Source organism: Pelodiscus sinensis, chromosome 4 (genome assembly GCF_052426305.1).
Source record: "Pelodiscus sinensis isolate ZL-2025 chromosome 4, ASM5242630v1, whole genome shotgun sequence".
NCBI classification, from domain to species: domain Eukaryota; kingdom Metazoa; phylum Chordata; order Testudines; family Trionychidae; genus Pelodiscus; species Pelodiscus sinensis.
The window spans coordinates 76,745,175-76,769,601 of record NC_143055.1 but is presented as its reverse complement, the minus strand read 5'-3'; the positions used below and the strand labels follow the sequence as shown (position 1 = coordinate 76,769,601).

General features: G+C 42.8%; 2 protein-coding genes and 1 long non-coding RNA gene across 6 annotated transcripts in view; 2 read left to right on the top strand and 1 right to left on the bottom strand.

The window, feature by feature from the left end:
- Positions 1-4,222, top strand: part of RXFP1 (relaxin family peptide receptor 1) — a 103,207-nt gene extending 98,985 nt beyond the window's left edge. The window contains exons 17-18 of the mRNA XM_006121866.4: positions 681-899; positions 3,199-4,222. Coding sequence (XP_006121928.3) covers positions 681-899; positions 3,199-3,500 — 521 coding nt within the window. The 3' untranslated portion in view covers positions 3,501-4,222. The remainder of the gene's footprint in view (positions 1-680; positions 900-3,198) is intronic.
- LOC102455871 (renal cancer differentiation gene 1 protein) lies at positions 679-9,578 on the bottom strand. 4 transcript variants are annotated; one of them, XR_012904192.2, is made up of 4 exons: positions 9,044-9,578; positions 8,293-8,485; positions 1,959-2,142; positions 679-919 (listed from the first exon to the last, which is right to left on the bottom strand). It is a non-coding gene; the product is annotated as a renal cancer differentiation gene 1 protein (long non-coding RNA). The 4 variants fall into 4 exon arrangements; XR_012904193.2 differs by lacking the exon at positions 679-919 and having other exon boundaries at positions 1,504-2,142; XR_016349446.1 differs by lacking the exons at positions 679-919; positions 1,959-2,142 and adding an exon at positions 4,742-6,913 and having other exon boundaries at positions 6,983-8,485; positions 9,044-9,408.
- A 138-nt stretch (positions 9,579-9,716) lies between these two features.
- ETFDH (electron transfer flavoprotein dehydrogenase) overlaps positions 9,717-24,427 on the top strand; it is a 32,969-nt gene continuing 18,258 nt past the window's right edge. The window contains exons 1-6 of the mRNA XM_006121868.5: positions 9,717-9,976; positions 16,251-16,397; positions 17,628-17,857; positions 18,230-18,311; positions 18,649-18,767; positions 19,040-19,117. Coding sequence (XP_006121930.2) covers positions 9,943-9,976; positions 16,251-16,397; positions 17,628-17,857; positions 18,230-18,311; positions 18,649-18,767; positions 19,040-19,117 — 690 coding nt within the window. The 5' untranslated portion in view covers positions 9,717-9,942. The remainder of the gene's footprint in view (positions 9,977-16,250; positions 16,398-17,627; positions 17,858-18,229; positions 18,312-18,648; positions 18,768-19,039; positions 19,118-24,427) is intronic.

The window sequence follows — 24,427 nt, the reverse complement described above, 5'->3', positions numbered from 1 at the left end:
ACATTAAAAAAAACTTCAGTATTATACACAAGTTTACTCATTTTCTGCTTAGTTTGAGGATTGTATGTGCGAGATGACCAGTTACTGGACAGTTGGATAGAATGTGTGCTAATCAGACAAAGGCTACAGGCTCAAACCCTGTGTAGGTCACATCTTCCTAGGGATAGGCTAGGGTTTAATGGACAGTATAATGGACTGTGGACTGCACTAGGATTTATGAAATATTCAATTCCTGGATCAGCCACAGACTGACCGTGAGACCTTGAGCAAGTCAGTTAATCTGGCCTGTGCATCAGTGAGCCAGCGGTAAAATGGAGATAATAATGACTTGAAAGGGGAGTCATAACCAGAAAATCCGTTTGTAGAGATGAGGTGCTCAAATAATACAGGGATTAAGAGTTATATATGCATCTCAGTAGATGATTATCAGAGCAGTAAAAAAAGCAAGTAGAAAGCAAGGAGAACAGACCTATACAATGCACTAAATGGTACAGATAACAAATCTTCACTATTTAGTGCTAATTAATATACTTAATGATTAGGAGTATTAATCTCCATGTCCTGGGTCAAGTCCAGCCCATGTTCTATCAACCTGAATTCCAGCTGCACTAGTTGCCAGCAAGTTGTGTACATGGAAATAACCATTCGTGTCTTAAAATATTTCTTAACTTCTTAAACAGGTGTAAACTTGGCAGCTTTTATCATCATTGTGTTTTCCTACGGAAGTATGTTTTACAGTGTTCACCGAACAGCCATCACAGCAACTGAAATCCGGAATCATATTAAAAAAGAAATGACCCTTGCTAAACGCTTTTTCTTCATTGTTTTTACTGATGCATTATGCTGGATTCCCATCTTTATTTTGAAATTACTCTCTTTACTTCAGGTAGAAATACCAGGTATGTTCTTTGTTTCTTTTCTAAATTTAAAAAAAAAAAATCAATTAAATGGCTTGTTGGAAAGTCACGTACAAAAAACAAGCTAAAGTGCTACCACAAAATAATCCTGTATCAGTTAAAGCATAAATATCCCCACCCTCTATTTTTTCTAGCCAAAGCAATAAGTGCTCACAAGCTTATGACCATATTACTGCACAATGGACAAAATTTGAAAAATACTGTTTCAATTACAACTGCTATTTCTGAGCCTATGGCAATGGTGACAGCCACATTGCTGAAATGACATCCTTTGGGTCTCTGATGATGTCTGAACTCATTACAAGACTACACAAAAAGAGCATCTCTCTATACCGCTACAATGTTCCATTTGAAGTACTATTTTCACAGTTCAAGGCACTTGCATTCCCCCTCTGTGGTCCAGCAAGGGCACCTGGCTCTTTGGCTTCCACCTCTTAGGCGGAAATATATGTCTCTCCCCCTATTGAGCCACACATTTCCAGGCTGCAGTTCTCTGTGTACACAGTATATTCCCTAGATAAAAATGCAAAGCAGATCTACTTTGCTTTTCTCTCTGAGGCTATAGACAGCATAGTTACTACATAGCTCTAAGCAAGTATATTTATTCTTTTAAAAATTCATGGCAAATAAAAAGATTAAAACAATCTATACATGTTAATAAGCTTATTGCATATCACCCTAACTCAAGGGTTCTAGCAAACAGTCTTTCACACCACCACAGGATTACAAATTCACAGCATGTCCTCAGAAGAAATACACACGATTCTGAAAAATAACTACTTTTACAGTGTGGACCACTGATCTTGTCCTTATGTAACAAAATCAGATACAAAAGGTCCCTTCCTCATGACAAAGCTTCAAAAGCCTAGACTTTTGCATAGAGGTGGGGGAGTTTAAAAGTCCTCTGAAGCTCACACTACCCAGGGTTTACATTACTCATGTCTCCTAAGTATATTACACAATCCCACAATACATACACATTTGTGTTTTTTTTTAATACAGAGAACTCCTAAGAGTTCAACTTAATTCAGTAAGATTTACCTTAATGTACTAAGGTTTGTCCAGGATATTATAGAAAATTGCTGAATCAGTCACCTGAAGAAGAGCTCTGTGTACACTCAAAAGCTTGTCTCTCCAATTAAAGTTGATCCAATAAAAGATGTTATCTCCTTGATAAATATCAATACTTCAAAATAATATTCATACAATTACAAACAAGGAGGATCTATAAGAAGCAGAAATTAATTTTACAATTAAACTCTGGAACAATTAACAAAGAGTTGCCAAGGGTGGCAATTTTAAAAGCAAGAATGGATGTTTTACTAAACAATATACTGTAGGAATTATTATAAGGAAGTTCTATGGCCTGTGTTATACAGAAAATCAGATTAAAAGATCACAGTGGTCTCTTCTGGCCTTGGAATATATGAGCTAATGTTCTTCCCACACATATACAGAAACTATAAGAAGTTCAAGCAACAACACACAAGATTTTAAATACTAAACCTTACATTTTTCCCTTCAGTGTTCTAAGAGCTCAAAACATGTTAGAGACTGACTTATGTCTTTTTACATAGGACTTTTATAGCATATCATATTTACTATAAAGGGTGCCACCAGCAATAGTAGGCTCAGAAATTACAACTATTGTACATACATGGCACAGGAGAGGCCTGGTCAGAAATTCTTGCCTGTCTGAAAAGCGAGCACCACAAAAGTATGTTGGCCTTATGTTTTGAAAGGTGTAGAGTTAAATATCAAATATCTGACAAAAAATGTGTGTAACAAATGTCCCACAACTCTAGTAAGAAAATGAAATTTAAGAAGTGCAAGTCTCCTCCTACACAAGAAAATGTAATTCTGCATGAAAGTATTGTTAGAAGTAGGCATAGTGACGTTTGAAGGAATAAGCAAAAGACAGTCAGGACATCCAGAAATCACACTACAGCTCTGCCAGTGCCATGGCTGGGTGAGCTTAGACAGGTCCCTTTAACACTCTACCTCTGATTCCCTATACTCTAAAATGGAATAATATTCATCTACCTCAAAGGTCACCGTGAAGGTACCAGTTAATATGTGTACACAGTTTTCAACTAGTACTAGAGGGCCGTACCCTGCTTGCTATGCTCACCAACCCCCTTCTCGAGCCTGATGATGTCATTCTGTTGTGCAGCAGGAAAATTGTATATATATGATTATACATAAAGAGACTATATACCAATACAATGTAATTGAATACATACACTTTTGAATATTTTAATTTATTTTCCCCCCCCTCAAGGTACTATAACCTCCTGGGTGGTGATTTTTATATTGCCCATAAATAGTGCTTTGAATCCTCTTCTCTACACTCTCACCACGCGACCTTTCAAAGAAATGATTCATCGGGTCTGGTATAATTACAAACAAAGAAGATCCATAGGAAGCAAAAGCAGTCAGAAAATGTACGGCCCCTCATTTATCTGGGTAGAGATGTGGCCAATGAAAGAGAACACAACGGACTTAACAAAGCCTGCAATTTATACAGACTCCTCTGAAACATCAGTAACCACACACTCCACAAGACTGAATTTATACAGATAAATGTGTTTTGAACAGTCATAGTAAAATGTGCACAGTCATCTTCAGATATGGACTTACTGTTTTATAGCAGTAAGGAAAAAGGGAACAGCTGTAACATTGATTCACACCAGTGATGGCCAAGAAGTCAAATCAGAAAAGGACAACTGATTGAACTTAACATTACATCCATTTTTGAAGAACCTTAGGGAGTAGTAGCCATAGGAAAAAATATTTTTGCTAATAAAATTCCACTAGCAGTCCAATTTATTTTTTCATTTTGATGGGCAGGTAAGTCAAAAAGATTAAGACAATCAATTTGTACCTTTTCTAAGTTCTAAAATGTAATTCATATGCATTCAATTGTTAGATGACCAGATTGCTAGCAATATAAAAGTTCACTCTGAATGGCTATGCAGCTTCCTAAACTTTAGTCATTTGCAGTATTTTTCTGAAGAACTTCTCATATATCAAGCCGAGGGCCCTGGACACATAAAATTATTCAGATTTAGGAATACTTTAAAAAGATATAATGTTGAGCTATGTTTTGGGGGATTTCAAGTGGAGCAATCAAGCAGATTCTTCCGTATATGTATGTCAGTTTTGATTTTAAGGCACTTTTTTAAATAATGAAAGAAAGGAGTACTGAGTAAGGAGACTTTCAGTAACTGGTTTGTGGCCAGCTGAGTTCCCAAGATGACACAGCTGGTGAAATGCTTTTCTGCATTTACACTTTGAAGCTTTGTTAAAAAAAGCAAAAAGGTATTTTTAATGTTTGCACTCAACTTCTTAAAAGATACAAGAAGTAGAATATAGTGTGACTCACACATTACTGTTTACAAAGCTTTGGAATATGTTAGAATCAAATACAGAGCAGATGTGTACCATATTTCCACTACTGTATATATTGATTTATTTAGAATAAAGATTTACCTGTGGATCAAACGGATTGTTTTCCTTTTGATGAAAACAGTAAACACCCCATATTTCATTTTACATCTTCACTTAATACTCTGTATAATGCAGAATGTCTAACATGACCTTTACTCCACTTTGAAAGCATCAAGTTCAGTAGCTAAACAATACTGACAGCCTTCTTTACACTGACAGATGGAAGAGAAAAGCTGCAGTAATTATCTGTTGAATAGTTGTTCTAATTGCTTTTATTCTTTAGGTAAAAAAGTAAGATTTTCTTGAAGAGTAGGGCGTCTAGAAATAGCAATCAATAACTTCTCAGTCATGGCACACCACTACACTTTTCGGAACTGAGTTGGTAAGCTACAGTACTGCTTTTTTCAAGCATTTCTGGGAACAGTAACTATGATCCAGGTATTTACTAGGTATGTGAAGGGTTAACGGGTGAGGCTTACTGGTTACTGTTAATTGGTGGGACCTGCTCCAACCTCACAGGGCCCACCACAGGCGAGAGTTACTCCAGCCCAGCTGCAGCGGCCCCCCTCTCCCCACCTCCATTTAATTGATTAACCGGTTAAATGAAGTTTAACTGGTTAACTAATTAAAAGGGATTTTACATCCCTAATATTTACCACAAATTAGAGATCTTTTATATAGTAGGTTCCGGTTTACATTGGTATGCAAGATTATAAGGTTTGAATCACAGCCCTATGGCCAATTAAATGGGAGGCATGCACAACAAGTTCTAAAATAGCATATTATCTCAAAGATTACAGTATATGGAGAATTAGCACAAGTGCCATTGAAACTGAAAGGTATATTTCAAAAAGTAAATGAACCTTTTAATACATAATACAGCTGAGCTTATATAATAAGAAAATATATGGTTTAAGGATACAATAAGGCACTATAAATAGAGTTTAGTAACTGAAATACATAAAAAGATCAGGTGTAGAAGGGTTTGAAATGTTAAAATCTGTAAAAATGCAACTATGTATTAAAAAATGGCTAAGATGATTGTTACTGTAGAGAAGGAGCTGGGCTATACTCTTAAGTGACAGATCAAGTTCTAGACTTAGTTCCATCTATATTAATCTCCTGTTAAATTGCACAGTAAGGATGAAGTTTGTATAGGTATAAGTAAGGGCAGAAAGAGCTGCACAAATAGTCTAGTTCTAAGTTCCCTCTAAATTACATGGCTGCACAATTTACTATTAAGCTTCACGTAGAGACGTAGCACTAAAGCAGAGAGAACCATCTCTCTTTGACCCCTGAAACTGCCAGGGACAGAGAGAGATGCCCCTCTCTGTCAGCTCCAGCATGGAGCTTCCAAAGACAGCAGAGAAATGCCCCTCTCTATGGGCCCCAGCATGGAGCTGCCAGGGATAGCAGACAGGCACCCCTCTCCATGGGCCCCAATACAGAGCTGCTGAGGCTGGGGAAAAGAGTCCCTTCTCACTGTCCCTAGCAGGGAGATGCCTAGGAAAATCTAAGCCCCTGCTTTACCTTAAGCCTCCCTTCAGCCCTGAGCAACCTCCTGCATCCCAAAACCCATACTCCCAGCCCAGAGCCTGTACCACCTCCTGCACTCTAACCTCCAGCCTAAAACCCCTTCCCAAACATGGAGTGCCCTTCCTGCTCTCCATACCCATCATGCCCAGCCTTATTCCAAAGCCTGCACCTCAGCCAAAGCCCTTGCACCCAACCCTTTATCCCAGCCAGTATTTCCTATAAGTCAAGTGCTTGGGCAGCTGCCAAGGAGATATTCAAATGCCACCCACCTGATTAGCAGAGCACTCAGAGCCAGCAGCATGCATTTCTACTAGTGTGCACATATGTTCAGGTCTCAGTGCACATAACAAAATTTATAACACATAACATTCCTCATGTAGATGGACAAAATCAGAGGAAACATGGTCCCAGCCCCGAGTCCCTCAACCTCCATCCACCCCAGATACTGCACCTACAGTTGGGGTGCTCACATTCTTGTACTTTGACTCATATTGGTGCACATGAGAAAATTCATTCCACTCAGGGGTGGAAAAAATTAAAGAGAACACTGGTCTCATTTGATCAAGATTTTTTTAAAGACTTACTTTGACTGTGACAAGCTTATAAACATTCCTGAAAGAAGAGGATTAAGAAAAATAGAGCCCAAAACTGGAGCATTCTTGGTTTACAGAACCATGGTGGTCAATTAGAGAGGTATCATGTATCTTCCCTGTGTGTAGTACCTGAACACAAGTGTAACATTTAGTACACTTCATATGTACTTCCTAACCAATGAAACTACAAGGAAACCAACAGTTTAAAGTCCAAACTTGGTCCCTCCCCATTAGGGATGTAAAGAAAGAGTGATCTGCTAATCATGGAGTCGATAGAATTTCTATCAACTACATGATTAGTCAATAAGGCTGGAAGTATGCAGTAGCTTACCATGGTTTAAATGTAGTAAGAGCCAAGCACTTAGACAGCCCGGCTCCTATTGCATTTAAACTGCAGAGCTGCAGCGGAGGTAGCTCCTGGACCCAGCGTGAGCCAGTCCTGACCCGGGCCGGCTCAGTCCTGGCTCATGCCGGGTCCAGCAGTACCTGTCCATGGTCAGCCCCAAGTGCAGCGAAATGCGCGGGGCAAGCCCGGCAAGAGGCACCCCACGAGTGGATTTGATTTGTGATGTGGCTTCCCAGTGCATCTCATTTAACGCCTTCGTCTCCTTCCCATCCGAGCCCTGTCGGTTGCAGGGGGCACCACAGCAAGTGCTGCCCGCTGCACACATCCTGCAACCAGGAGGGGAAGCCAAAGGGCTGCAGTAACCCTGGGCGGGCTGGCTGGGCTCTAGAAACGCAATGCTGGGTCAGCAAGGGGTGCTTAATCTGCCTATTCAGCTGCCCAACTCACTGCACGGGCTGCACAGAGCTGGCCAGGAATTGCAGGACCAGGGCGGGTGGACAGTGGAGGCTGGGCGGCAAGCCCAGCACTGACTGCACTTGCAGAAGCCCTGCTCAGCAGTTTGCCGGCTCTGCCCCTTCAGGCTGCAGCACGCCCAGGCCAATCCACACAGCACCTGCCCACCTGCCTGGGATGAAGCCCCGGCAACAGTTAAGCTCCAGTTCCTGCCCCTGAGCTTAGGTGGCTGCCGCTGCCAGTGTACACCACTCAGCACCCAGCCTGCGCTCGCTCCAGCCACACGTCCTCCCAGATGCCCGGAAGTTGTGGTTGGGCTCCTCAAGCCCTGCCTGCCAAGCTCAGAGCACCGCACAGCACTGCCAGCGGCATCAGCCCAACTTGCTACGGGAGACCTGTACACAAAGCACCGCCAGCCCAGCCAGGGAGGCAAGCTGCATCTCCCTGAGCCCAGCCTAGGAACATTGAGCTTGTCTGGCCACAACACTCCACCCGGGTTTGGTCCTCAGTCCCTGGCCCCTTCCCTGCCTGCTGGACATGAGAGAGGTTCTCGGGAGTGTGGGATGGGCAGAGAGCTGAGCCGCTCCCAGTCCAGCTGGCTTGTCTCCGGTCCTTGCAGGAAGGGAATGTAAGTAGAAGAGTCAAGTATTCCACTACTCGCTTACATCCCTAGTCCCTGTTTCCAAGCTAAAGTAAAACAGTCCATTGTATTATCAACAGATTATGAAGGGTGTTCCATGCATGCACCAGTAACAGGCATTTTTTCCTAAAAACAGCTTGTGCACAGGATGATACATTTCCTTGAAAGGGGATAGTCGATGAAAAGTCCTGTTAAGCTATCAAAACACACACTTTTTTTTTTAAAGGCACAAAAGTTGTTAAAGTCTTCATTTACATAGATGATCCTCAGCCCTGCCTACTCAGAGTGAAGTCCTGGCACTGCAAGGCAAGGGCAACAAAATGAAAATGCTATGGGATGATTCAACTTCTCCGGTACCTTCTTGAGATTTCCTCCCGTGTATGTTTGTGCTATGTCAGTCACTGGGTTTCAGAGATTCATACCCTTCCTTCAGAAGATCCCGCCATGTTTTAAGGAATCGGGCATTTTCTGAACATTTGGTTGCAAGCTCTTCTACTTGAGCTGACACAGCAGATGTTGCCTCCAGGATCTTTGTTAGTGAGAATGCTGCCTGCAATGAGAATGTAAAAACAACCATAATGGGTTAGACACAAACTCCATCAATCCCCGTGGCCGGTCTTCCAATAGTGATCAATGTCAGGTACCTAATCCCTGTTTCTAGCAATCTAAGAATAGACACACTTAAAGCAGGGGGTTGCATCCCCGACCATCTTAGCTACGACCTATTGGTGGACCTACCATCCACTCATTTATCCAATTCTTTCTTTAGCCCCATAACAGTTTTCGCCTTCACAGCATCCCTAGGGAATGCACAGGGGGGTGTTCACCCATGCAGCCGGTCTGGCGTTTGTCTCATGCTGGCCGGTTACTGGGTGGGGGTGGGGGGGTCCCCCGCGCTCAGACCAAGGGTCTGACTAATGATTCTTCAATCAGTCCTTGTCTCCACAGGCTGGAGGGAGATCTGATTTCCCCGCCCACCCCCATGTAAACACTGAATCCGACTGCCAAGGCTTTAGGTGGCTCTAAGAGAGGTGAAACTGGCCCCGACGAGCCCCCCACGCGGCGGCGGGGCTTACACCTGGCTCCGACCCGCACGGGGCAGACTCACGTCATCGATCTGCATCTCCACCTCCTCCAGCAGCTCCCGCGGGTCAGTCAGCTGCTCCTGCGGCCGCTCCCCCTGGCTGCTGCTCCGGCTCCTCCCGGGCCCGGCGGCGCCAGAGGAAACCCCCTGGGGCTGGGGCGCGGCGGGGCTCACGGGCTGAACCGGCCCCGCCTCGGCCATGCTCCGCGCCTCGGCCTCCGAGCGGCCGCCAAACGCCCCTGCCAAGGCAACCGGCTTTGCAGCGCGCGCGAAACTCGCTAGCCACGCCCACCAGTGAAGAGGCGAAACCGGGACCTGGGACGACCCCACCCTCTCGGATGGAGCATATCCCCGACTTCCGGTCGGAGGGCCGTACCTCTTCCTGAGCCGGAAGGGGCTCGGTAAAATGGTCCGCAAAATAGCCCGATAATGCAGTGCCACTCAACGGGAACTACTACTCCCAGCATGCAGTGTGGCCCTGTCTCGAGAGCAGGGGTTCGCCCGGTGATAGCCGCACTGCATGCTGGGAGAAATGGTTTTCTCCACCCGCAGTGCACACGGGATTCAGCCCTTTCCCTGCCTAGGGCCGGCCAGCGCCGCACCTTCTGCAGGGCATTCTGGGAGTTGTAGTCCCTCGTTGGGCTGGCCGTTGCTCGGGAGAGGAGAGAACTCCGTTTCCCGGCAGGTTGCCTGGCTGGCGCGCAGGCGCGCTGGGGAGGGGACGGGGCAGCGAGGTGCGGGTGTGAGCAGCGAGTGCAGCTGGCCGCGGCTGCGTGTGTGTATGTGGAGCAGCGGCTGGCGGGCTCGGGGAAGGCAGCGCGGGGAGCCCGGGCGCTCGGGGCCAGCGCGTAGCGGGCAGGGGGGCCCGAGGGACCCGTTCCAGTCCCTGAGGGAGGCTGCCCCGGGAGCGCCCGGCGGGCAACATGCCGCTGCCTCTCTGCTCGCTCTCCAGCCGAGGTAACGGAGGCTTTGCTGGGCCGGGGGCTGGGGGCGACAGGCTGGAGCTGTAGTCAGTCGCCCTGCCCCGAGCACTTTCCTCTTCTGCCCTGTGAACTTGCTGCCCCGACTCCTGCCTCGTGGGAGGGGGTGTGCGGCCCTGCTGTGTGTGTGCGGGAATAGCCGTGGGGGGAGCACGGGATAGTGTAAGTGACGAGCCGGGGGGCCGTGCCCACTGCGCGCAGCTACCCCTCCTTTGTATTTACAGCGAGACACAAAACTGGAGCAAAGGTCATTGCCTGTCGACTCTTATAAAACGTACATTTGAATGCAGATCCGCCGTGTTGTGATGATGCCCCTTGTACTTGATGTGCGAGGAGGTGATTTAGAATGGAAAGGACACTGACCTCACAGTTTTGGCCACCCTAGAATAACAATTGTTAGTGTATTTACCACATTTGACTGTGTATTCAGTTTCTCCCTCTTGAAGTCATTGCAGGGCTGTATGTGCCTATCCTGGCAGAAATCATCACAGGATCAGAGCCTGGAAAGGTCTTAATTTTGTAGAATTCGATTCTACAAGCACATACACATATGAGCACTTTACATGCGATAAAGCATCCAATCTGGGGAACATTAATTCATTACTCATCACATGAATAAAATTAATTAATTCATTACTCATCACATGAATAAAATTGCATGTTTAAATATCTGTGGTACTTGACCTACGTATTATATATTTTATTTATGGGTGTGTGTTATCTGCTGTAAACTACCACGTACAGATATAACACTGTACACATTCTTTTTTTTTAAGTGTTGGTTTCCCAGGGTTGTAATGCATTCATAATAGGAGAAATTGGCAAGTTTTTTCCCCATCTTTGAGCCTTTATTTAAATAATGAACATGTAAATAATCCCTTTGGTAGCAGTTAGCAAAGAGCTTCATACAGATAATATCCTTCACTTTTAAAAAGTATTTGCAAAATTCAGGCTTATATATGTTATAAGTAACATACTGAGGCCTGTCCTTCAATGAGTTCTGTGCAGGAATCTTCCTGTTCGTTTTCCAGTGCAGGATTAACCTAAAATATCATTAATGAATGTACTCTAATGATCTTAGTTTCATATGACTTCAGTCAAGTAGGAATTTTATCGTAGCGCTCTCAAATGCTAAATGATAGTTGCGAGTTCTAAGTTGTTTCTGCAGTTAAAGTATGTTCTATTCTGCAGAACATTAGCTGTAAGGTACTCTGTTTTGGAGTAAATATTGCTTGAGATTCTCTCTCCTAAATCTGTTGTAGTTAATTGTGACATCTGGATTGTCTATTTTAGTTAGTGTGACTTAAGTTACATAAATAATACTTGTAGTTCATGAGTCACTGTCTCAAGAGACTACACAATGGAATGTAGGGATATAAATCTTATATTGTTTTTCATTTTGTATGGGTATATTATTCACAAGGGCCAATAAAAAATTGTTCATAGTCTTGGATATTTGGCTTGTGCTACTTTATGCCAAAGTACCTTATCTTATTTAAGGTCTCTCTTCACCTGTAAAGTCAAGTTGGGGGTGGGGGGCAAAGGAAGGAGAGAGAATTCTGAGTTTGTGATGGTATGATACAGGTGTTTCTAGTTCAGATGTTTTATGAGCTGTGACACTTATAAAATTCATATATATTTACATGAAGTTTTGGAAACATAAGCTTATATCTGAAATTCTAGAGAATGTATAGATGAATCTGGGTAGTTAAGCTAATGCAGTTTGAGTATTTCAGGCCTCCTCTTATGCATTTAGCTTAAAAGGAATTAACGTGACCTACTTATGTAGTCCTCACAGGCAAAAGTGCCATTGGCTTTATGGCACGTAATATGATTAGGTCCATAAATTCTTTTATGTCCATTATGTTTAAAATGATCCAGTATTTGATTTGTTTAAAGAGTAACACCAGGTAAATCAACTTGTAATATTCTGAATCTTTTGAACCAAGACAGGGTTCTATTTCGCTTTTGCACACTCCAAATATTTATTATTTCATGTTACATTTACCAATTACTCTGCATACTGATGAGTGAATAATAGTCCTCAGGCTATACTTCACATGATTACCTTTGAAAGAGGGAAATTAATTTTATATGTAGTATGTAATAAAAGTGGCTATTCTAAGAAGGTCTTGTTTTAATTACAGAAAACTTACATTGTCGATATTTGCTCCTAATCATGATTTTGTTGTGCTTTTGCAGTAATGTTTATGAAATGTAGTTGAGAGTTAACTGTATGGCTATGTCTAGACTGGACCCTTCTCCGGAAGAGGCATGCAAATCAGGCAAGTCAGAATAGGGAAATCCGCGGGGTATTTAAATATCCCCTGTGGGTTTTAAATAAACATGGCCTCCGCTTTTTTTCCGGCTTGGGGAAAAGCCAGAAAAGAGCATCTAGACTGGCGCGATCCTCCGGAATAAAGCCCTTTTCCGAAGGATCTCTTATTCCTACTTGCAACGGCCATGTTTATTTAAATCCCGCGGGGGATATTTAAATCCCCCGCGGATTTCCCTATTCTGACTTGCCTGCTTTGCATGCCTCTTCCGGAGAAGGGGCCAGTCTAGACGTAGCCTATGTGTAAACCTTGCCTTAGAAACAAAGTACAGTAAAACTCCATTGGTCCGGCATCCAATGCTCTGGCACTCCTGATGGTCTGGCCCCATCGGGAACCCGGAAGTGCTCCGGGCAGCTGGACAATTGGAGCTGCTTTGTGCCCGCTTCCCCGATTCAGCCGCTGTTGAAACTGACCAGCAGCTGAATCGGGAAAGCCGGGCGCAGAGCAGCTGGGGTGCTGCCGGGTTGGTCCCGTAGCACTGCCCCTCGGGGCTGCGGGACCAACCCGGAAGCACCCCAGCTGCTCTTGGGGACTCCTGGGACAGACAGCTTGGGTGCTGCGGGGTTGGTCCCGCAGTGCCGAGGAGCGGTTCTACGGGACCAACCTGGCAGCACCCCAGCTGCTCTGCCCCGGGCTTCCTGGAGTCACCCACTGATCAGCAGCGGCTGACTTGGGGACGCCTGGGGCAGGGCAGCTGGGGTGCTTCCAGGTTGGCCCCGTAGCGCCGCCCCTCAGCCCTGCGGGACCAATCTGGCAGCACCCCAGCTGCTCTGTCCCAGGTGTCCCCAAGAGCAGCCGAGAGGTGGCGCTACCGGATCAACCAGGCAGCACCCCAGCTGCTCTGCCGCAGGTGTCCCCAATTCCGCCGCTGCTGAAACTGACGAGCAGCGTCTGAATCGGGGACGCCTGGGGCAGAGCCGGACTATCGGAAGGGGGAGCTATGAGGGGTCTGGGGTGGCATCCCCCACCCCACCCCAGACGCCTCATAGCCCCCCCCCTCCGATAGTCCAGCATATTTGATAATCCAGCACCCTCTGGGTCCTAAAGGTGCCAGATTATCGGAAGTTTACTGTATACTGTAACCAGTCTACATTTTTACTATTGTTCATGAAGTTTTGTTTAGGCCAGGGTTAGGAAATAATTTTTGACGGGGGCCGTTCCAAGATTTTGGAAAGTGGTGGTAATAATGATAATAATGGAGGAGATGTGGGGTCTGGAATGGAGGTTGGATACAGAAGGGAGTTTGGAGTAAGGATTTGGAGTGCAGAAGGGAGACTGGAGTCTGGGAGGGAGTTTGGCTGAAGGAGGCGGTTGTGACCTAGGGCAGGGGACTGGAGTGAAGGGGTTTGAGATGTGACCTAGGGTGGGAGGGTATTGTGATCTGGGGCAGTAGATTAGGGTGCCAGATCTGTGAGGGGATATGGGTGTAAGGGGGGGGAACAAAGGATTTGTGTATGTTGAAGGGGGGGCAGAGGGTTGGGGCAGGAAAAGGCTGGGGTGCCAGAAGCAGGCTGTTGCCAGGAGACTTGCCTGCCTGCTTGCAGAGCTTAAAACATTTCCCAGCAATTCAGCCTGCCTGCTTGTCTGGCCATGTGCTTCATTGAATAACTGAGCCAAGATCACAGGGTGTGGTGGTTGTTGGCTACCTGTTATTCCAACAAGCAGCTCCCATTGGCTGGTTTCTGGACAAAAAACCGCCAATGGGATTGTGCTGCGGGCAGGGCGGCTCCTGAACATCTCTCTCCCCCCCCCCCCCCCCCAAAGTTTTAAAACAGAAATGGAGCCCTGCAGCCACATTTCTACATGGCGTGCGTGGTGGCAGGGCAAGCAAGGGAGCCTGTCTGGGGTTCCCTGCTGCCTCCACGGGCCACATTCGGCCCGCAGGACATATTTTTCCAAAGCCTGGTTTAGGCCCACTACCAAGGACTAGGTGCCCATCTAATGTTCACTAATGTATGTTGAGGTGCAATATGAAACAAATTTACATGCACAGTGAAGGTGTATTACATTTTAGTAATCATCTTTTGTTTGTACATTGATGTTTACTATAGGTCTTTTAAAGTTTGAAATTAAAATGTTTCTTTACAATGTGTTCTCTTGTATGTGTATACCATTTTTCTTAGGACTTATTTTTGTTAGGACAGATTGTGGGGTCTGTGAAGACTGTTTGTTTTAATCAGAAAGATGGGGGGGAAACCAAAGCATTTGGATAAAAAGAACACACAAGGAAATAGATTCACTTTGAAAACTGATAAAAGGTATAATTTAGACTTCTTCATTTTGACATGGTCTGCATCGTGATCTGTGTATGTGATTATGCTTGCAGTGTTGTTCATGACTCTGGTAAATGAAAACGTGGGAAAAATTCTGCTGCTATATAATGTATTCTGGGTTTGTGAAGTCATAATTTTGTGGTACAGATAATAACTTCAAGTAAAAATATATAGATTAGATATAGATTATATTGAATAAAAAATCTGGTTTCAAAGATTAGTGAATGTGCCAATCTCCCTATTAATTGTAGTAGTAGTAAAAATAGAAACAATCCTAGCTTTTTCTGAGTGACTAAGGTTCTTGTCTCACAGAACTAAACAAAGACAGTTGAAAGTTCTGGTAAAAAAGGCCAAGAAGACGACTAGCCAGGGATTAGTTGTACTTTGAGTTGGTTGAGCAACATAGGGAAAGTTGCATAGCCCTTCCCTGTACTTAGACTAGTTTTTCAGAGTTAAGATTATCGTGAGCTCTAGCCTAGTTCAGCTTTCTTTTAAGGACCAAGCAACTATTACTGTTTGTCCTTACATGATAGGCTAGTTGACACTGAAATTTGATGGCTATTTTTCTATTATTTTAACTTGTGTTTCAAATTTATTCTTTTCCTGAATTATGTTTTAGTGTCTCAGCTAAAGCAGAACTGGTCACATCTGTATATTTTAAGCATTTAAAAATTCAACTTTAGTTACCAAAATGAAGGGTGGCAAAAACGAGGTATATTATGGAGTACTAGGTACAAGAATAAATCCTAATTTTGATGCCTATGTATTATGATGGTGGACCCTCTAAAATATTATCCTAGACTCAATTTTAATATTAAAGTAATCTTCCTGATCCCCCAACTCTCCAATATACAGCAGCCATAGAAGTTTTCTCTCTCTCTCTCTCTCTCTCTCTCTCTCCCCCTCCCCCCCCCTTACTTGCTTTTCTTTAAAATTTCTAAGAACCGGTACAAGGCTAACTGTGCAAGGAGTAAAGGGAACTAGAAAATAGGAGAAAACTAGCAAAACAGAAAATAAATATGCTGGGTGCTAGAAGGGTAAATATCCCAAATACAACAGCTGAAACTAAGGCTATGTCTACATTGTGTACCTAACAGAAGCATAACAGTAAGGTCTCTTGTGTAGCCTCTCATTGTTGGCAGGAGAGATATTTCTTACCAGCAAAACAAACCACACCTACTGAGTAATGGTAGCTTTGTCAGCTGGAGAGCATCTCCCACAGACAAAGCGCTGTACACACTTGTACTTTTTTCAGTAAAACTTTCATCAGCTGGGGGTATGTGGGTTTTTTCCACACCCGTGACAGACAAAAGCACAATGTAGACATAGCCTTAAAGTAATGTTAACAACTGTTATGGTTTTTTTCCATGTAGAGAGCACTGTTTTTCTACTACTATTTCTTGAGCATGGGAATGTGATGGTATAAAATATATCATGTGTAAGGTGGAATGATGCCTCCTGCAATCAACTTCCTTTAATCCTGAAACAGAGTAGAGGCGTGGTTTATTAATTTATTCAGGATTTTTCTCTATTAAGTAATCTCCAGATTTAAAACAAAATGTAGATGCAAGCCCTTACTGTTAACTGCTAGCTGTGTTAATAGTTAAATGATTCAGCTAACATAGTTATCCTTTTTTTACAGCACATCATTGTTCGCATGTGTTAAAGTTGGTAAAGAAAGACTGTCTACTGCCATTGTGTATTGCAAGATGGGCTTCTACTTCCTCTGTGCCTCGCATCACTACACACTATACTATTCATTCTCGAAACAAAGACAAACGATGGGAAGGTAAATGGAAAAATTTGCTCCTAATTAAACTAAAGAAAGTATGAGACTTCAGGATGCAAATATGTAACTACTAGGGATGTTAACTAATGAGTATTTCTGCAAACATGAAACCACTGGAATTTTTAGTGGTTACATGTTTACACACAGGGGAGACGGGAGCCAGTGGTCGTGGGGAGATAGCTTTAAGTACCAGCTCTCACCTGCTTTCTTCCTCCCCCCCCTCAACTCCGCTGATACAGAGGAGTGTGGTTGTTAGGATTAATTGATAAGCCCGGGGTTATCTGTTAATTGTGTAAATGATTACATGCTAACATCTCTATAACTACATCTTGTATCTATAGACTGAAGGGCCCACAGCCTCACTAGGCCCCTGGGTAATGTGGGAGGTGGGTTCTTGCATGGAAGGGATAGGGCTGGAGTTAGGCAGCCCTCAGTGCTACCCAGAAACGGGTTCGGCAGCAATTTAAAGGATCCGGTGCTCCAGCCGCTGCCATAGTAGTCCTTTTATATCACTGGGTCATAGGGCAGTTCCCACCCACTTCCCCGTCGGCAGGCCTGACTATAGGTATACATAGTAAAAAGTTAACCCTTACCTTATTACTTTATTGCAGTCAGGATATGTATTTTCTAGTTTTTGCAATGGGGTCTCATAGAATTATGCGTTGATCATGATGAAGTAGGGCAAATAAGCTATTTATACTATTTTAATTTATAAATTTACTAATCTCAGTAGCTCCTTAAAAAAAGGGATGTGTGACTGGGTCATCTTTATGTCCCAGCAATTCCTCTGGCCAGAACAGTGCTTGTGGACCACCTTTTCCATCATTAAGAAAGAAGGAGGACCATCAAGGTTGCTCAGTGGCACTTCTCTCCCCTCTTTCTTTCTGAGCTGTATCAGTTATATCTGAGGTGTAAATTTAGAGCTGGGCCCTTCTTTTTAGCATTCTAGGATGGCACAAGCACTGGAGATAAAATCTAAAGTTCTTTCTGTGTTCTCTTTATTAGCAGAGGTTTTATGTTCCAAGTGTTAGGCAAAAGCACAATTAAAATGTTGTTCATGTATATTCAGCGTTCACGTCTATTGAATATTAGCCCCACCTTAGTCCAAGGTGATAGTATTTTGATACTTGACGATTGATGTGACACAGCAAAACGATAAACTTCAGAAAGAGAGGGAGAGAGATGTATTGTTGGACACGTTTTGGTAAATCCTACTTTGCTCTGTTAAAGGGGTGAACATGGAAAGATTTGCAGAAGAAGCAGATGTTGTCATAGTTGGAGCAGGTCCTGCAGGTCTTTCTGCAGCTATTCGACTCAAACAGTTGGCCAGTGAGCATGGCAAAGAAATTCGGGTTTGCCTGGTGGAAAAGGCTGCTCAGATTGGTGCACATACACTTTCTGGTGCTTGTCTTGAGCCACATGCTTTGGAAGAACTCTTACCGGACTGGAAGGAGCGAGGGGTATGAATGCTGAATTATGATTTATCTCTACCTTGAATCAAAACTCTCTATCAAGTTCTATGCTATACCTTTATATATTTCTAAATAATGTAGATGATTGATAAATACATTTTTTTCACTGTACAGTTGTTTCCTTTGTTGTATAAAAAGCTGTTGGGTAAGAAAGGAACTGTTTGGAAAAAAAATCACTACGCCAGTTCCAATAACTGAAGTGTTAATTGTGTTAACTTTTTACCTGAATATTGTTCTGCCTATTGCACTGTTCTTCTCACAACACCATTGTAGCTCAGTCTCATACTACACTTTATTTTGAATTAGTTCCTTGACTGACAACAAAAATTGCTTACAATTATGATTTTTCTTATTATTTAGGCTCCACTTCAGACTCCTGTAACTGAAGACAGATTTGGGATTTTAACAAAGAATTCCAGAATTCCAGTGCCAATTCTTCCAGGTATAGGTTGTGGAAAAGCTAGAAGACTTATTGAAAAAATAGGCCTAAGGTTAAATATAATTATCAAAAGCTGCTTTTTAGCAGCCTTGTGCACAATGTAATAAACTATAGTGATGAGGTCCATAAAAGTAGGTAGGTTGTACATATTAAAATTCCCACAACTACCATAGCAAAGTGATACTAATATATTGTATTGAATCAGACGTGTGTGTTTTTAAAGTATTACATTTTAAGCACGTACATCTCCTATATGTGTGTGTATATAGATAGATAGATAGATATATTCTTTAATTCATAAACCTGAATAGATTGTGGTCTACTTCTCCCTTTTGCCCAGGCCTTCCAATGACTAATCATGGGAATTATATTGTGCGCCTGGGGCACTTTGTGAATTGGCTGGGTGAGCAAGCAGAAGCTTTGGGTGTTGAGGTGTATCCAGGCTATGCAGCAGCTGAGGTAATAACATAACTATTTATGTGGGTGAGACAAGCCCATCTTACACAGAAATGCTTGAAATATTAGGGCTCACTTCTGCGAATTCTAGAATACTCTATCTCCAGTCCAGCAAAGCATTTAATTAACATGATTAAACCCGTTGTTTTCAAGATTGAGCCCTTAGTTAAAAGGCTTGCGTTTTTTAACCTCCATGTTCTCTGCATTGGAAAATAATTTTAGAAATGGAGTTAATATGACAAGTCATTAAAATAATTGTTTGAATATGTCCAAAGGTTCTTTTTCATGAAGATGGCAGTGTGAAAGGGATTGCGACTAATGATGTAGGCATTCAAAAGGATGGAGCACCTAAAGTGAGTACTTTATCTTTTTAATAGGCAAAGGTACAATTCTGTAGTTCAGGGGTGGGGAACCTAAGGACTGGAGGCAGTTTTCCCTCTAAACCAGTGTTTCCCAATTTTTTTTGACCACGGAACCCTTTCAAACTCAGAAAAATTTCAAGGAACCCCCTAGCCAGGGATTAAGTTTGTCAAGCAAAAAAAAACAAACACACACACACACACACCCAGTACACCACAATTGGTAGTAATAAGATGCTAAATAGCTAAATACGGTCATGACATCACCATTCATTTAAATTCAACATATTGAATATAACACCATTCATTTATATTCAACAAAAATCATATTAAATATGTACAAAAAATAAAACTATCAAGTAATATTAATTATATTCATAGTTTTCAATGTGAAGAGTGGTTTCTCTTCTTTTCTTGGCAAATTCTTTTTATATTTGGTTTAATACTAGAAAGTTGGATTCGCATATCTGGTGCAGCATTCAGTCGATTTCTGTATTTCGTTTTCATTGCTGCATAGTTCGAGAACCCAGTTTCGCACAAGTATGTACTGGCAAAGGGTAACAACTGACGAATTGCGCGTCTTGATAAAGATGAATATTCTTGACTTTGACATAAGTCACTCAAATGTAATCAGAGAAACTTCTTTAAATTTTTGTATTAATTGGCCATCTGAAGCGATTTCAATTAGGTTTTCATAATCTTGTGTAGAAAAACTGACTGGCTTTTCTGTTAAACTTAATGGATTTCGAATCCAGTTATTGTTGTCATTGATGTTTGGAAAATACTTAATGATGTTCGTGTATAAATCGCGGAGATGATCTGCAATGTCGCTGCGAATATCTTCATCAAGTTTGTATCCATTTTCTTCAAGGAAATCATTTAGAGTTGGTAAGCAATCCAAATCATTTCGTCCTACAGATGAGATCCAAAACTGTAGCTTCCGTGACAATGACAAAATTTTGTCTTTCGCATTAAAAATATTTACATTCTTTCCTTGCAGTGACAGATTTACTTCATTTAGTTTTGTAAAGATGTCTGCAAGATACGCAACTCTCGATAACCACAAAAAGTCTGTTAAATGATCAGACAGTTGGAATTTGTGATCCATCAGATTTGCGGAGAGCTCATGACGCAATTCAGATAATCTAACCAGCACTTTTCCTCGTGATAGCCACCTGACTTCTGTATGTAGAAGCAGGGCTGTGTGCTGACTACCCATATCTTCACACATAATTTTGAACAGTCTTGATTGTAATGGTCGAGTTTTTATATAATTAATAATCTGTACTGCTTCGTCCAACACATTTTTAAGAGAGGGAGAAATATTCTTAACTACCAGAGCGTGTCTGTGGAGAATGCAGTGACTGCTGGTGCAGTTTGGTGCTACATTTTTTATTCGTGTTACAGCGCCAGCCACTGTTCCTACCATTGCTTTGGCACCATCACTGCACACATCAACACATATTTCCCAGCTTATTTGATGTGTTTTCATAAAGTTATTGATACAATTGAATATATTCTCACCAGTTGTATTGGTTTGCAAAAATTCATATAAAAGTAAGTCTTCTTCAATAGAACTATTAAAATCATAACGGACAAATACAAGCAGAACTGCAAGACCTGCAACGTCAGTGGACTCGTCTAATTGTAATGCATATGCATCACATAAATGCAGCTGAAAAATAAGCTCCTTCTCGATGTCAGCAGCAAGTTCGTGAATACGACGTGTGACAGTATTGTTTGATAGTGGCACAGCCTCAACTTTTTTACTAGACTCCTGATCCAACATACACATTACAATATCTTTTGCACATGGTTTTATGAGTGATTCCCCAATAGTGTGTGCTTCTCCGGCAAGCGATATACGATAGCTTACTTTGTAAGATGCCTCTGTTGCATTTTCATTATCAGATTTGGCAATTTTTGACATGAAGAGTTTACTTTTTTCAAGCGATTCAAGCTTTTGCTTAAAAAAACGAATGTCTTTATCTTTGTATTCTGGATGATTTGTTTCAAAATGTCTTCGCAATTTAGCAGGTACTAAACAACTATTAGATAATATTTTGTTGCACACTACACACTGGGCACTTGGAGCATCTTCATTTCCATTGCTTGTGAATCCAAATGCCAAATAGTCCTCACAATACCTGCGTTTCTTATTAGTCAGCTGAAATTTGTCATAATTAACTTGAGCTGCCTCAGTATTTTCCTTGCTGGTTTCAGTAAAAATATTGGAGTTTGAAGTACTCACTTTTCTCTTTAAAGTTCCTTCTTTTAACCAACGATCCATGGGGAATTTTGATATTATATTGAATTCTTAAACTTAAAGTCACACACAGGAGCCACGTGTCCTCACAGTGTGTATGGGGATTTGTTCCGATCCTCACAGTGAGTATGTTCCACTCACTGATAGTACTCCTCCCCCCCCCCACACACACACATGCTGCCTTTACCAAGGGACCTAGCAGCAGCAACAGCTGCTTGTCCCGCTTCTGCCCGATCAACCCAAGATCCCGCTGCTGCTCTGCTTTTATCACCAGACCTAACAGCAACAACAGCTGCTTGTCCCGCTTCTGCCCGATCAACCCAAGAGCCCTCTCCTGCGTCCCCCGCTGCCGCTCTGCTTTTACCAAGGGACCTAGCAGCAGCAACAGTTGCTTGTCCCGCTTCTGCCCAATCAACCCAAGATCCCTCTCCCGCGTCCCCCGCTGCCGCTCTGCTTTTACCAAGGGACCTAGCAGCAGCAATAGCTGCTTGTCCCGCTTCTGCCCAATCAACCCAAGATCCCTCTCCCACGTCCCCCGCTGCCGCTCTGCTTTTACCACCGGACCTAGCAGCAGCAACAGCTGCTTGTCCCACTTCTGCCCGATCAACCCAAGATCCCTCTCCCGCATCCCCTGCTGCCACTTTGGTGGTTTCACTTTCAAAAAGGCCCTTTTTGAAAGAATGAGCAGCCGCCATTATGCAAATGAAGCATGGGAAATTCAAATCCTGCCTTCATTTGCAATTTCGATCTGTCTAATTTACATCCCTCTTTTGAAAGAGGGATGTAGTTTAGACATGCCCATATTAATACAACTCTTATGGTAACAAAGACCGTTACTACTAAAATAACAAATATAGTTTTGTATTCAACATATCCAAATTTACCTAGCACCGGATCTTCTTCTTCTTTTTTTTTTTTTTTTTTTCCCTAGTATCCAGTCCTAGTGAGATCTCATTGTATATTTTAGTTATTTGGTGTAACAAATGAACAGAGTTGACCATTGTTCTGAATATTTTAGCATACTAGGTTTGGATATTTCATCTCTTTTGACTTATCTATACACTAGGACTGAGTTCATATCTAAATCCCATATATGAACTGCAGACACTTTATTATAGTTGGCAATCACAAGATGCATCTCAGATGATATTACTGGGCATAGATAAGTATTCATGTCACACTCCCTGTCAGTTCCTGGCTTGGGCCAGGGAGGCTAATGATCTATCCAGCACACCAACTTCAGTGATGAATCCTGGTCATGTGCCACCTGAGGTACATTTCACATGTGCTAAGAAGATGTCAAGATTCATACTGAATCCTATCCTATCTAAACAATGGACAAAATGTCATGCAGTGGAAGGATAGCAGCAGAATGACCTGCTATGACAAAATGGGATTTTTTTTCATTAATCCTATGTGTGCCTCAATATCTTCATACTTTGCATGGCAACCCAGGGCATGATGGGGAAAAATTATGTTTGCATTTACAGGAAGCTGAAGAGCTATAGGGGTGTGGGTGAGTGTTACTTAGCTGAATGTACTGAATGGGTTATTAAAGAGAATTGGCTAAGGCTAACCCAGATCATTGAAAATTCCAGTTACTGGGACCTGGATGCTCAAATGAAATGACCTTGAAGGAAAAGAATTTCCCTGCCTCTCAGCAGGAAAGCTAAGCAGAAACCTCAGCTCAAGAAGAATAGACTGAGATAGAGGAATCAAGAGTTGATTTCTGGAAGGAGCATGGATGCTTTCACCCAGGATGGATTGATTTAAATCACCAAAAAAAAGGGGGAAGGGGCAGGAAGCTTGCTTAAAAACAGACTCCCTATGCATTCCAGCTCCTGCCTGTCCCTTCCCCTCTCTCCTCCCCCCATGCTGCTGCCTCTGATACAGGCAACACCCTGGGAGCTGGTGCATGCGGAGAACTGGCTTTTAAGCTTGCTCCTTGCACATACCAGGAGCCTGCCTGTAACCGTGAAGGTTAACCGATGAGCCCAGGTTCATTGGTTAACTGTGTACAACATTACACTTTCACATCCCTAGTGTCAAGCTGCAGATGCAGCAGCAGTACATTAGGAATGGTAAGATCTAAATCATACACACACAAACACACTTATTTAATATTTTATGTCACGTAAATGTTTCACATTTGTAATTGCAGCAGTCTCCTGAGCTGATGGCTGTTCTTAAACTCTTTTTTATTTTCAATTTTTTTTAACTGACAAGTCCTCAGAACACTAAACGTACAGAGTCCTTAAAACTTCTACAACTAGCTCTCATCTTCCCACTCCCGCTATCATTTTGATGCATTGTCTTGGCTGACAAGTATAAACCATTTGACCCTTTATTTTTCTGTGCTAACTGAAGGACTTCCAGTGCTATGTACCAGCTGACTACCAAAATCCACAATTTTGAAATCGCTGATTGCGTGTTACTGCAAATACTTGATAAGCCACATTTGTCCCTGAAAAGCATACAGGTCTCTAACCAGGAGTCTCTCTTGATTGGACTTGCTGAGCAAAGCTCACCATGTGAAGCAGGAGTGCTGAAGCCCTTAAAAGTTGTCTCAGGAGGTGGTGAGGTGGTGCATAGCCTGTCCTGAGGGAAGAGCAAGACCCTCTGGGGATCTGATATAATGAAGTGGTTCCTCCCAATGGGACTGTTTAAAAACTGGGGACACTGCAGCAATTCTGTGGATCCATGGCACAGTTATCTGGGTGAGGTCTTCGCTTCCACTCTGGCCTCTTGATGCTTGGTAAAAGGGCCTGAACTAAGGATGTTAAGTATCGAGTAATTCACTAATTGAATAGTCAATGCATTTTTGCATCGACTATTTGATTAGTCAATAGGGCAGCGCTGCCTCTTTGAAACGCCGCTACGGCATTTCAAAGGGGCAGCACCACACAGCTGATCCCAGGCTCCATGTGGCGCTGCTCCTTTGAAATGCCGCCACAGCGTTTCAAAGGGGCAGTGCCGCACAGTGCCTCCCTTTCCCTCTTTCATGTTCCCTAAACAATTGTGATGATTACAGATTCTCT